At 42.2% G+C, this 13327-nt stretch overlaps 1 protein-coding gene across 3 annotated transcripts in view; it reads left to right on the forward strand.

The window, feature by feature from the left end:
• The window catches only part of LOC124262529 (sushi, von Willebrand factor type A, EGF and pentraxin domain-containing protein 1-like), a 39794-nt gene that overhangs the window by 12044 nt on the left and 14423 nt on the right, over positions 1-13327 (forward strand). For all 3 annotated transcript variants that reach the window (XM_046697038.1, XM_046697045.1, XM_046697051.1), the window contains 9 exons: positions 108-302; positions 1609-2760; positions 2968-3123; positions 3623-3946; positions 4120-4341; positions 4545-4772; positions 7381-7494; positions 7704-7835; positions 12666-12892. In XM_046697038.1, the coding sequence (XP_046552994.1) occupies positions 108-302; positions 1609-2760; positions 2968-3123; positions 3623-3946; positions 4120-4341; positions 4545-4772; positions 7381-7494; positions 7704-7835; positions 12666-12892 (2750 nt within the window). The remainder of the gene's footprint in view (positions 1-107; positions 303-1608; positions 2761-2967; positions 3124-3622; positions 3947-4119; positions 4342-4544; positions 4773-7380; positions 7495-7703; positions 7836-12665; positions 12893-13327) is intronic.

Raw genomic sequence — 13327 nt, forward strand, 5'->3', positions numbered from 1 at the left:
GAAATAAAATGACCATCGTTAGCATTGAAACATTAGACACCTGGTCCTTGTCTTCTCTCTGCTCTGTCTGTGAACATCTCCTAGTGTAGTTCTGATTCCTCTTTCAGGTGTTGTGTGTCACCATCCACGGGAACCCCTGCACGGCAGCGTCACATGCTCGCAGTCATCGGATGCACTGACGCTCTGCAGCGTCAAGTGTAACAGCAACTATGACTTCTACCGCCAACCTCAACTCATCTACCGCTGTCTCAATGGACAATGGGCACTTCACCAGAGGAACACATGGTGGCCAGACTGTTCACGTATGTACAGAGGAAATACCCCTACAGTTGCACTGTGACATGAGGTAGTAGCAATACCCTGGCTGACATTGTGACTGGTGTTGTAGCCAGGAACACATAGGTCAAGCTGTAGACTACTGGTGTTGTTGCCAGGAACACGTAGGTCAAGCTGTAGACTACTGGTGTTGTAGCCAGTAACACATTGGTCAAGCTGTAGACTACTGGTGTTGTAGCTAGGAACACATTGGTCACGCTGTAGACTACTGGTGTTGTAGCCAGGAACACATTGGTCAAGCTTTAGACTACTGGTGTTGTAGCCAGGAACACATAGGTCAAGCTGTAGACTACTGGTGTTGTAGCTAAGAACACATAGGTCAAGCTGTAGACTACTGGTGTTATAGCTAGGAACACATAGGTCAAGCTGTAGACTACTGGTGTTGTAGCCAGGAACATATTGGTCAAGCTGTAGATTACTGGTGGTGTAGCCAGGAACACATAGGTCAAGCTGTAGACTACTGGTGTTGTAGGCAGGAAGACATTGCTCAAGCTGTAGACTACTGGTGTTGTAGCTAAGAACACATAGGTCAAGCTGTAGACTACTGGTGTTATAGCTAGGAACACATAGGTCAAGCTGTAGACTACTGGTGTTGTAGCTAGGAACACATAGGTCAAGCTGTAGACTACTGGTGTTGTAGCCAGGAACACATTGCTGAAGCTGTAGACTACTGGTGTTGTAGCCAGGGACACATTGGTAAAGCTGTAGACTACTGGTGTTGTAGCCAGGAACACATTGGTAAAGCTGTAGACTACTGGTGTTGTAGCCAGGAACACATTGGTCAAGCTGTAGACTACTGGTGTTGTAGCTAGGAACACATTGGTCAAGCTGTAGACTACTGGTGTTGTAGCCAGGAACACATAGGTCAAGCTGTAGATTACTGGTGTTGTAGCTAGGAACACATTGGTAAAGCTGTAGACTACTGGTGTTGTAGCCAGGAACACATTGGTCAAGCTGTAGACTACTGGTGTTGTAGCCAGGAACACATAGGTCAAGATGTAGACTACTGGTGTTGTAGCCAGGAACACATGGGTGAAGCTGTAGACTACTGGTGTTTTTGCTCCAGGCTGACATCTGATTATTCTTCTGAATAAAACAACACTCACAACAAATTAGGTGTTAGGAGTATCCTCTTTAAAATTATATGTAGTGTTTATGTGATTTATTATGTAGTTTCTTTTTTATTCTAAACTATATATAACAACAGGGTAGCTCATTGCTGAATAGGGCATGTACAGTTTATTGATATACTGTTTGCCAAACTATTTGCAGGCACCAGACATCCAAGTCGTGCAAGGATGAAGCCATATGCTGAATATTTCTACTATGGTGGGGCATGTGAACAGAAGAAGAATGTGATTGCCCGGAAGTTTGAGGAATGGATTCAGAGTCGTTCATGGCAGGTGTGTGGCTCTGATTCCTGTCCTCTAGATGATATCAAGGTGTCCTGTGGAGTCGACTCACGGAGGCGCAGGGAGGTCAGGTTACCAGGATACCAAACAACCAGGTCAAGAGACTCACCATCTGGCCAAGTGTATTTTGAAAAGATACGGGGCATCAAAAATGGACAATTCGAGGTGAATAGTCAAGGTGTTTCCAGGACTTTGTTGAAGGTTTCAGGTGGCTCAAGGACAAGACAAAAGAGGAACAGTAAGGCTCCAGACACTTTTCCAAATCCCAAGGAACGTCATTTTCCAATCCATGTTGGTAAAAGGAACTTAGGGAGTATGTTAGTGAATCCAACTGTATTTATGCCATCTGGAGGTGGTGAGACATATGCTGACAACATCATGGTTGATGAGCCAAATCCTGGTGCTGGTGCTGGTGCCTCCACAACAGTGGGAGTTCCATATGTCACCAGTATTCATGACGGCACTACAGACAAAGACAATGGTCCAGATGCTCTGGCTGCAGATGAACCTAATGATGGAGTTGAGGATGATCCCCTGCCTGTAACAATGCCAAGATCTGGTGATGAAACAACATCACTCAGACCTGAATCTCAATCAACCGATTTTGCATCGTCCCAACCAACAAGTCAGGAGTACTCAACCAGGGATAACTCCTTACCAACAACACCATCAGTACAATCAACAACATCTGCATTGCCAACTAATGCTGGAGATTCTCATGTGACTGTGAACACTCCAAGTGGCAACACAACTGAGAGGGTCAAGATCCAATTCACTCTGACCCTGTCCTCTAACATCACTGACATGACCATCCAGGAACAGCTGGTGGTAACAGACCTCCTGTACAACATAGCTGACAATCTGGGCCATCTGCTGAATGAAAGCAGGCTTGTTCTGGACAACTCCTCAGATGTCCTCCTGCCAGCAGCACGTATGTCCTACGCCGAGCCACAGTTTGATGACTGTGAACCTGGATTCATCACAAGGGACTCGTATAGCAGCAAGACATGTAGTAAGTCCTTTTCCAGCTTGTGGCTTTAATCCATCAATCTGTCCAAGCATTCAAATTTTTCTCTACCAACTGCAGAGATGAGACTGATAAGGTAGTAGGAATAGCATGGTGTCAAAATGAAATTGTTCATTTGATGATGAATTTATTGTCCATTTGCTTAAAACTATTTTGTTTGGGGAAATTATTTTGTTATTGTTCTTCATACAGTAATGTGCCCTGTGGGAACATACAATGCAAACAGAACTTGCACTGACTGTCCAGTTGGCCAGTTCCAAGACCAGGAGGGTCAACTGGAGTGCCAGCAGTGTCCAGACAACACAACTACCATGGCTGAGGGGGCCAGCAACAGCACGGACTGTAGAAGTAGGTGAAGGCAGCGAAGGCACTGGAATAAGTACAATAGTCCTTAATGTGCTAGGATCCACTTATTATAGGTTCAAATCACAAATAAGGATACTTCATTAATCATTACCTTCCTTGTGTGCTTCGATTTCACCAAAGTAACTGATAAGCATCTATAATCTGTGTCAGTTTGAGTTGACACCCATTGTCATTGAAGTAGTGTTCAAAAATTTGCATTAAACTAAAATTGCATACTCTCTGATTTGAAAACAGCTTCAGGTTGTGAAGGGCACTGTTAGGGAGTGGTTCCTATTTCAAAACTGTGCCATAGTTGATGGTCTTGTTATAAGATCTGTTACAAGATGTCACTGGTAGATTACATATGATTCCTGTTTGAGAATGGTGATTTAGTTGAGGCCTTAAAATTGTTGTAATGGTTATTCTGTTGAAAGACATGTTCAGGTTGTTATGCTGTTATTCAGGCCACGTTGCACTTTCTGATGTTGCACACATGTTCCAGCTCCATGTACTCCTGGGTACATCTCTTCATCTGGACTTGCTCCCTGCATTCCGTGTCCAACTGGAACCTACCAGGTCGTTCTGGCAGCCAGAACATGTCAGGACTGTCCGACAAACATGTCCACTCTCCACCAGGGGTCAGACTCAGTAGGACAATGTCAGCATGTCTGTTTACCAGGAAGTTATGGTCAGGGTGGAATTGAGCCTTGTGAGTTATGTCCTCTTGATTCTTACCAACCACAAGGTGGCAGCACAGACTGTCTCCTCTGTCCAGGAAAAAAGATGGCAAATGTCACTGGTGCCATTTCTGAAGATCAGTGTCTTGGTATGTACTACATGTTCTGGACATTGCAAACAAACATTGATCTTCACATTGCAGGAATATTGCCAAGTTTGCTAATTCTTATTCAATCTTATTAATTTCTCAAGTATTCTGTGAAGGCTGATGGCATCAATCTACTTTGAATACTTTCACCTAAATCTTCTGCATTTTTTCAGATTATGACCCCTGCCTCAGTAATGCTACAGTCCCATGTGAGAACGGGGGTCAGTGTGTGTCCGTTTCCCAGAATGGGACAATGTGTGTGTGTCCAGCAGGGTACATCGGGTCATGGTGTGAGACGGAGGTCTTGGAATGTGTGTCCAGCCCATGTATCAACAATGGGACGTGCACAGAAGGGGTTGGGAACTTCACATGCAACTGTTCCAGTGGATATACAGGTACTGTAACAAGATATACAGGTACTGTAACAAATAATACAGGTACTGTAACAAGAACTATAGGTACTGTAATGAGAAATAAAGGTACTGTAACAAACTATAGGTACTGTAACAGGATATACAGGTACTATAACAGGATATCTAATGACAGTAGTAAGATATACAGCGAAGTTTAGTTACTGATAGTCAACTGTATTTTCCAGGTATATTTTGTGAGCTGGACATTGATGCCTGCATATCATCACCATGTCAAAATGGTGGGTCCTGTAGGGATCTTGAAGGAGCCAATGGCTATTCGTGTTACTGTCAGAGTGGTTACCTAGGAGACAACTGTGAACAGCTGGATGAATGTCATGAATATAACTGTTACCATGGCTACCCGTTCAATGATGGCGGAATCTGTAGATGTAACTGTCAGGGAGGTTTTGCAGGTATGTACAAACCATGGAGCAAGTACAGACGGTTGTGTCATTATATCTACTCTACTGCCATTGTAACATGAGAAACACACTGGCTCTTTTACTAGATGGGTGAGTTAGTCACTGTTTAGGTAGATGGTCAGTAGTGAGTGAGTGAGTGAATTGGGTTTTACGCTACTTTTAGCAATACTGCAGCAATATCACAGTGGGGGACACAAGAAGTGGGCTTCACACATTGTACCCATGTGGGAAATCGAACCTGGGTCTTAGGCGTGATGAGCGAATGCTGTAACCACTAGGCTACCCTACCGCCCCTGATGGTCAGTAGAAGTGGGTGAGCGATTAATGTTATAAATGTCTGACATGCACTATCCTATATATCTTTATACTCCATGCAGTACCACTCATCTTGTATCTTTGTTTCTAAAGCGAAATTTCAAATCATGCACAAAAACTTGATAACCTAATTTACAGCATATATAATGACAATGGTAAAGATTAAAAACTGAGTTGCTGTATAGAGTGTCTGTCCTTGTGTAAATATGTATGTAGTATAGGAGTATATATCTGGTATATATATAGTGCATTTCTGAAATTCATAATATTAATTGGTGTCTAAACAAGGGCTTGTGGAGTGGGTAGGTAGTTAGATGGGTGATGTTGGAAATCACTTGGGGGGTAGGTGAGTGGGGAGATAAGCAGATGCCTCTAGTAGATGCCTTAGTTCGTAGATGATTTGGTACAAAGGTCCATGAGTAGGTAGTTGATGTGTGAGAGGGTAAATGTGTCAGTAGATATGTGGTTGGGTAGATGGGTGAATCAGTAGATAGGTACATTGGTAGATACTTAGGTAGATGGGTGAATCAGTAGATAGGTGCATTGGAAGATACTTAGGTAGATGGGTGAATCAGTAGATAGGTGCATTGGTAGATACTTAGGTAGATGGGTGAATCAGTAGATAGGTGCATTGGTAGATACTTAGGTAGATGGGTGAATCAGTAGATAGGTGCATTGGTAGATACTTAGGTAGATGGGTGAATCAGTAGATAGGTGCATTGGTAGATACTTAGGTAGATGGGTGAATCAGTAGATAGGTGCATTGGTAGATACTTAGGTAGATGGGTGAATCAGTAGATAGGTGCATTGGTAGACACTTAGGTAGATGGGTGAATCAGTAGATAGGTGCATTGGTAGACACTTAGGTAGATGGGTGAATCAGTAGATAGGTGCATTGGTAGACACTTAGGTAGATGGGTGAATCAGGATAGGTGCATGGGTGGGTGAATCAGTAGATAGGTGCATTGGTATATACTTAGGTAGGTGGGTGAATCAGTAGATAGGTGCATTGGTATATACTTAGGTAGATGGGTGAATCAGTAGATAGGTGCATTGGTAGATACTACTTGGTAGATGGGTGAATCAGTAGATAGGTGCATTGGTAGATACTTTGGTAGATGGGTGAATCAGTAGATAGGTGCATTGGTAGATACTTTTAGGTAGATGGGTGAATCAAGTAGATAGGTGCATTGGTAGATGCTTAGGTAGAAGGGTGAATTAGTAGATAGGTGCATTGGTAGATACTTAGGTAGATGGGTGAATCAGTAGATAGGTGCATTGGTAGATACTTAGGTAGATGGGTGAATCAGTAGATAGGTGCATTGGTATATACTTAGGTAGATGGGTGAGGTAGATAGGTGCATTGGTAGAACTTAGGTAGATAGGGTGAATTGGTAGATAGGTGCATTGGTAGATACTTAGGTAGATGGGTGAACTTTGGTAGATGGGTGAATCAGTGGTAGATAGGTACATTGGTAGATACTTAGGTAGATGGGTGAATCAGTAGATAGGTGCATTGGTAGATGCTTAGGTAGAAGGGTGAATTAGTAGATAGGTGCATTGGTAGATACTTAGGTAGATGGGTGCATTGGTACATTGGTAGATACTTAGGTAGATGGGTGAATCAGTAGATGGTGCAGGCACTGGTAGATGGGTAATTGACAGACACTTAGGTGGATGGGGAATTAGTAGATAGGTAGATTAGGGTAGATGGGTGAATCAGTAGATTTGAGGTAGATGGGTGAATCAGTTAGGTAGATACTTAGGTAGATGGGTGAATCAATAGATAGGTGCATTGGTAGATACTTAGGTAGATGGGTGAATCAGTAGATAGGTGCATTGGTAGATACTTAGGTAGATGGGTGAATCAGTAGATAGGTGCATTGGTAGATACTTAGGTAGATGGGTGAATCAGTAGATAGGTGCATTGGTGGATACTTAGGTAGATGGGGGAATTAGTAGATAGGTGCATTGGTAGATACTTAGGTAGTGGCCAGATTTTCAAGCATATGGTTAAGTTGGTAGATATTTTGGTATATGGGTGGTTTGGTATATGGCTTGGGAAATGTGACAAAAAGTGTGAAAAACATTTATTAAAGGTTTTCAAATTATTGACGACTGTTTTTTCTTTGAATGTCAATTTTTTGTCGTTTATTGGTTTCACCAAAGTGGTATATGTCTCGTGTTTTCCCCAAGATTAGATTGAGATGCCTTGATACATCAGAAATATTGTTACAAACAGTGTGTTTAAATTAAACTCACTCACAATTACTTTTTGTCACAGGTGTGTATTGTGATATCCTGATTGACCTCTGCTTGACCTTCCCATGTCAAAACTCCAGGAAGTGCCGCACATTTCAGAATGATTTTGAGTGTGATTGTCTCCCAGGCTATGTTGGTAAGTACTGACATGTTTATAGTCAACTGTTTGGTGCTCCACATTCAGTACATAACACACTCTCATTTGCTCATGGAAATAGAAAATGGGCGACAACAGTGCCCTTATTCGATTAGATGTGAAACTTTTCAATTGGACAGAAATTATTTCTATATAAATTACCTTGATGTGTTTTTGTTTGCAGGTAAACAATGTTTGTTTGTTTGCAGGTAAACAATGTTCTTTTGAAATTGATGAGTGTGCCAGCAGTCCTTGTCAGAATGGGGGAACCTGTTTTGACCGAGTGAATGGTTACTACTGCAACTGTCCAGGGGGCTTTATTGGTGACCACTGTCAAGGAGGTACAGTTGTCAATCTGATAGAAATCAATCTGAATGATGTAACAAACAAACTATATGTTAACTATAAAGTGTATATTTATAGTACTTTTTCTGTCTCATGCAATGCACTTTCTGTTGCTCTTTTGGACCCGTGAAGATCTGGATTAGAATTTGTCTTCAGTAACTCATGCTTGTCGTAAGAGGCGACTAATGGGATCGGGTGGTCAGGCTCGCTGACTTGGTTGACACATGTCATTGTATCCAATTTGCTCAAGCTATTGATCACTGGATTGTTTGGTCCAGACTCCATTATTTACAGACAGCCGCCATATAGTTGGAATATTGTCAAGTGCGGCGTAAAACTAAACTCACTCACTGTTGTTCTTTTTACTGTGGAGTGGAAACCTGAAATGAAAATAGTTTTCAGCCTCTTTAAACACTTCACCCAAACAAACCTGCTGTTGTTATTGATATGCACTAGAATGTCATGCAGAGCATGCAACTAGCCCAGGCTTTTTCATGTGACAGCCAGTTCAAGTCATGTCTTGGAGCCGGAATCATCTGGGTTGGTTGGGCAGGAAACCATCGTTTGAGATAGGATAAGTCTTGTAAATATACAATTTATAATTAAAATTTTCAAACTTAAAAACTTATCTCACATTATGCGTTATTTGACATGGACCGGTAATCCCACGCATCAGCCAGTTGTGTGTGAAATGTGCATAATGTCTGAGAGTGCGTGTAAAATCTCCAAGTATCATCCGCAAGACAGGCAGATTGAGTATTATCTGTGAAGTATTGCCTTGAGTGGATTGTGGTCTGTAGGAGTAAGGTTCTGCCCTGGAAGCATCGGAGACAGGATAAGTCACCTATGGGTCTCGGCTACAATAATACTCTGAAGGAGTATCTCAAGGATGTGTCTTTGGCAGGAATCAGCCAAAGTGAGATTTGTTGAGCCATCTGAGAGGCTCCTTTTTATGATGGGACCAAAATATTTTGAATGTGACTAATAAACTCTGTCCTTTGTCCTCTGAGAACTGCCTTCATCAAGACTGCAGATCCTGATACAATCAATGTAAGGTGAATGAGGTGAGGTTAGGTGAGGTGAAATTGTGTTTAACGTTGTGCTTGAGAATATTTCACTCATATGACGACGTGCATGCGTGTGTATGTGTATGTGCGGCTGCTCCAACCAGTCCTTGTTGTACCCATTAATGCCGAGCCAGGCAGGAACCAACAAGTACCATATTTTAACGCCTTTTTGGTATGGCGCAGTCGGGATTGAACCGCGACCTTCGCTCTCAGGCGGACGCTTCAACCATGGAGGCGGTCTAGGTGAATGAGGGTGATGGAAAAGTCCATTACATCTTGCACAAATTAGCCCAATGGGTGGTCCACATATCTGCACCCAACCTCTTGATTATTTCATTATCGTTCTTAAAAAAAAGTTGCCTTTATTCTTTCTACTATTTCTTATGTCTGTTTTTTTCAAGATGAAACAAAATCCCAATATCTGGACTGGATATTTGGTGGTGTTTGGGCAAGGTGTTAAAAAAGGCTGAAAATGTTATTTCAGGTCTATATTCAGGTGATAATGTGATATGGGATTAAAGTTTTGGGGATCCTAAAGTGTGTATAACAAACTACAGTTATGATGAACTAAAATCAATGGTCCCTTGGAGTTCAGTATAACCATACAATATGATTCTACACAGCTTCAACCTGTGAAGGTCTGGGTTAGAATACTGATGTTCAGTAACCCATGCTTGTCGTAAGAGGCGACTAACGGATCGGGTGGTCAGGCTCGTTGACTTGGTTGACACATGTCATCGGTTCCCAGTTGCGCAGATTGATGCTGATGCTGTTGATCACTGGATTGTCTGGTCCAGACTCATTTATTTACAGACCGCTGCCATATAGCTGGAATATTGCTGAGTGCGGCGTAAAACTAAACACACTCACTCACTCACTCTCTCTACACAGCTTCGTATTCGGATAATCAGTTACTCAGGTATATATGCTTGACATGAAAATCTTGTGTATTAATAGTAGAAAGATCACTAAAATATGAGTAGGTACATGACACCATACTGTACATAATGCCAACATTGATTTATTTCCTCACAAACTTAAGAGACAGATAGTTGGTTTATGTTTATCAACTCCATAAGTAGGTGCTCATTTTGTACTTCAATTACAAGTACTGATTCTCCAAAGATGCATATACCCCTGAGACCTGCACTTTAATACCTCAGATTCTGACCCAGTAACATAATTAGTTACAAAGTTATGAAGTTGAGTTGTGTGAGTTCTTTTGTGTGGGTTAACAGTCTGACTAACTGGAACAGTCTGAGAGTTGAAGTCACTGAAGATATAGCAGGCAGACAAGGTTGAGTTGTACACTTGACAGGACCCTCATGTTGTTATACCAATGTCAATCAAACACTGCCATGACACACTGTGAGTGTTAACACTGACAGCCATAATGTGACACTGCCATGACACACTGTGAGTGTTAACACTGACAGCCATAATGTGACACTGCCATGACACACTGTGAGTGTTACCACTGACAGCCATAATGTGACACTGCCATGACACACTGTGAGTGTTACCACTGTCAGTGACATCCATAATGTAACACTGCCATGATGCACTGTGAGTGTTAACACTGTCATCCATAATGTAACACTGCCATGACACACTGTGAGTGTTACCACTGACATCCATAATGTGACACTGCCATGACACACTGTGAGTGTTACCACTGACAGCCATAATGTGACACTGCCATGACACACTGTGAGTGTTACCACTGACAGCCATAATGTAACACTGCCATGACACACTGTGAGTGTTACCACTGACAGCCATAATGTGACACTGCCATGACACACTGTGAGTGTTAACACTGACATCCATAATGTGACACTGCCATGACACACTGTGAGTGTTACCACTGACATCCATAATGTGACACTGCCATGACACACTGTGAGTGTTACCACTGACATCCATAATGTGTTAACACATCCATGCCATGACACACTGTGAGTGTTAACACTGACATCCATAATGGGACACTGCCATGACACACTGTGAGTGTTACCACTGACAGCCATAATGTGACACTGCCATGACACACTGTGAGTGTTACCACTGACAGCCATAATGTGACACTGCCATGACACACTGTGAGTGTTACCACTGACAGCCATAATGTGACACTGCCATGACACACTGTGAGTGTTAACACTGACATCCATAATGTAACACTGCCATGACACACTGTGAGTGTTAACACTGACAGCCATAATGTGACACTGCCATGACACACTGTGAGTGTTAACACTGACATCCATAATGTGACACTGCCATGACACACTGTGAGTGTTAACACTGACATCCATAATGTGACACTGCCATGAATGTGACACTGCATCCATAATGTGACACTGCCATGACACACTGTGAACACTGTGTTACCACTGACATCCATAATGTGACACTGCCACACTGACACACTAATGTGAGTGTTAACACTGACATCCATAATGTAACACTGCCATGACACACTGTGAGTGTTAACACTGACATCCATAATGTGACACTGCCATGACACACTGTGAGTGTTAACACTGACAGCCATAATGTGACACTGCCATGACACACTGTGAGTGTTAACACTGACATCCATAATGTAACACTGCCATGACACACTGTGAGTGTTAACACTGACATCCATAATGTGACACTGCCATGACACTGCTGTGAGTGTGTTAACACTGACATCCATAATGTGACACTGCCATGACACACTGTGAGTGTTACCACTGACAGCCATAATGTGACACTGCCATGACACACTGTGAGTGTTACCACTGACAGCCATAATGTGACACTGCCATGACACACTGTGAGTGTTAACACTGACATCCATAATGTGACACTGCCATGACACACTGTGAGTGTTAACACTGACATCCATAATGTGACACTGCCATGACACACTGTGAGTGTTAACACTGACATCCATAATGTAACACTGCCATGACACACTGTGAGTGTTACCACTGACATCCATGTAACACTGCCATGTTACACACACACTGTGAGTGTTAACACTGACATCCATAATGTGACACTGCCATGACACACTGTGAGAGTGTTAACACTGTCATCCGTAATGTAACACTGCCATGAGTGTGTAACACCACTGACATCCATAATGTAACACTGCCATGACACACTGTGAGTGTTAACACTGTCATCCATAATGTGACACTGCCATGACACACTGTGAGTGTTAACACTGTCATCCATAATGTAACACTGCCATGACACACTGTGAGTGTTAACACTGACATCCATAATGTAACACTGCCATGACACACTGTGAGTGTTACCACTGACAGCCATAATGTGACACTGCCATGACACACTGTGAGTGTTAACACTGACAGCCATAATGTAACACTGCCATGACACACTGTGAGTGTTAACACTGACAGCCATAATGTGACACTGCCATGACACACTGTGAGTGTTAACACTGACATCCATAATGTAACACTGCCATGATGCTCTGTGAGTGTTAACACATGACATCCATAATGTGACACTGCCATGATGCACTGTTAGTGTTAACATCTGTCATCCATAATGTAACACTGCCATAACACACTGCCATGACACACTGTGAGTGTTACCACTGACATCCATAATGTGACACTGCCATCACACACTGTGAGTGTTAACACTGACAGCCATAATGTGACACTGCCATGCCCCCCTTAGAGTGTTAACACTGACAGCCATAATGTGACACATTCCCCATTTCTTCTCTTTCAGAAGTTAACGCCGACTTTGACCTAGTTTTTGCTCAGAGGTCATCATATGGTTTTGTTTCAATGGAAAGGGAGGTAATCCCGGCACTGACAGCAGTCAGCGTCTGTACCTGGGTGAGAACCAGTCAAGTCCTGGGATCAGGAACTATTTTCTCCTATACAATACCTGGACATGAAGGTGATGGCATCATTGTACCAGAGTTTGGACTGAGTGATGATGGAGTATTGAAGGTAACAACCCTTCTACAATTGTTTGTAATAAAGATGAAGCAAACAGGAATATTTCAAACAACTTTGTTTGGTTTGGGAAAAACATATGATATGCATATATATTTTTTTACATCTTTGATTCCGAAATGAGTAATTGTGAATTTTGGAGAACAGAATATATTGCACGATCTAATTTTCACATATAAATGAAGTGCTGAAGCAAATAGAGAACTTTAAGCTAATTCCACCTCTATCATACATTTTATCATATCTGAAGAAATATTTGGAGATGAAAAGATGTTTGGTATCAACTGATTTGAGAAAGTCAATTTCATGATAACACTTATGCATAGTGGTAAACTATATGAATTATTGATAACAGAAAATATGCATAAAAAACACCTCATGAGTGTCTCTTGTGACCAAGCGTTTGTGAAGTTCACATACAACTCACCA

Source organism: Haliotis rubra, unplaced genomic scaffold, assembly GCF_003918875.1.
Source record: "Haliotis rubra isolate DU_JTF1 unplaced genomic scaffold, ASM391887v1 Scf12, whole genome shotgun sequence".
NCBI lineage: Eukaryota > Metazoa > Mollusca > Gastropoda > Lepetellida > Haliotidae > Haliotis > Haliotis rubra.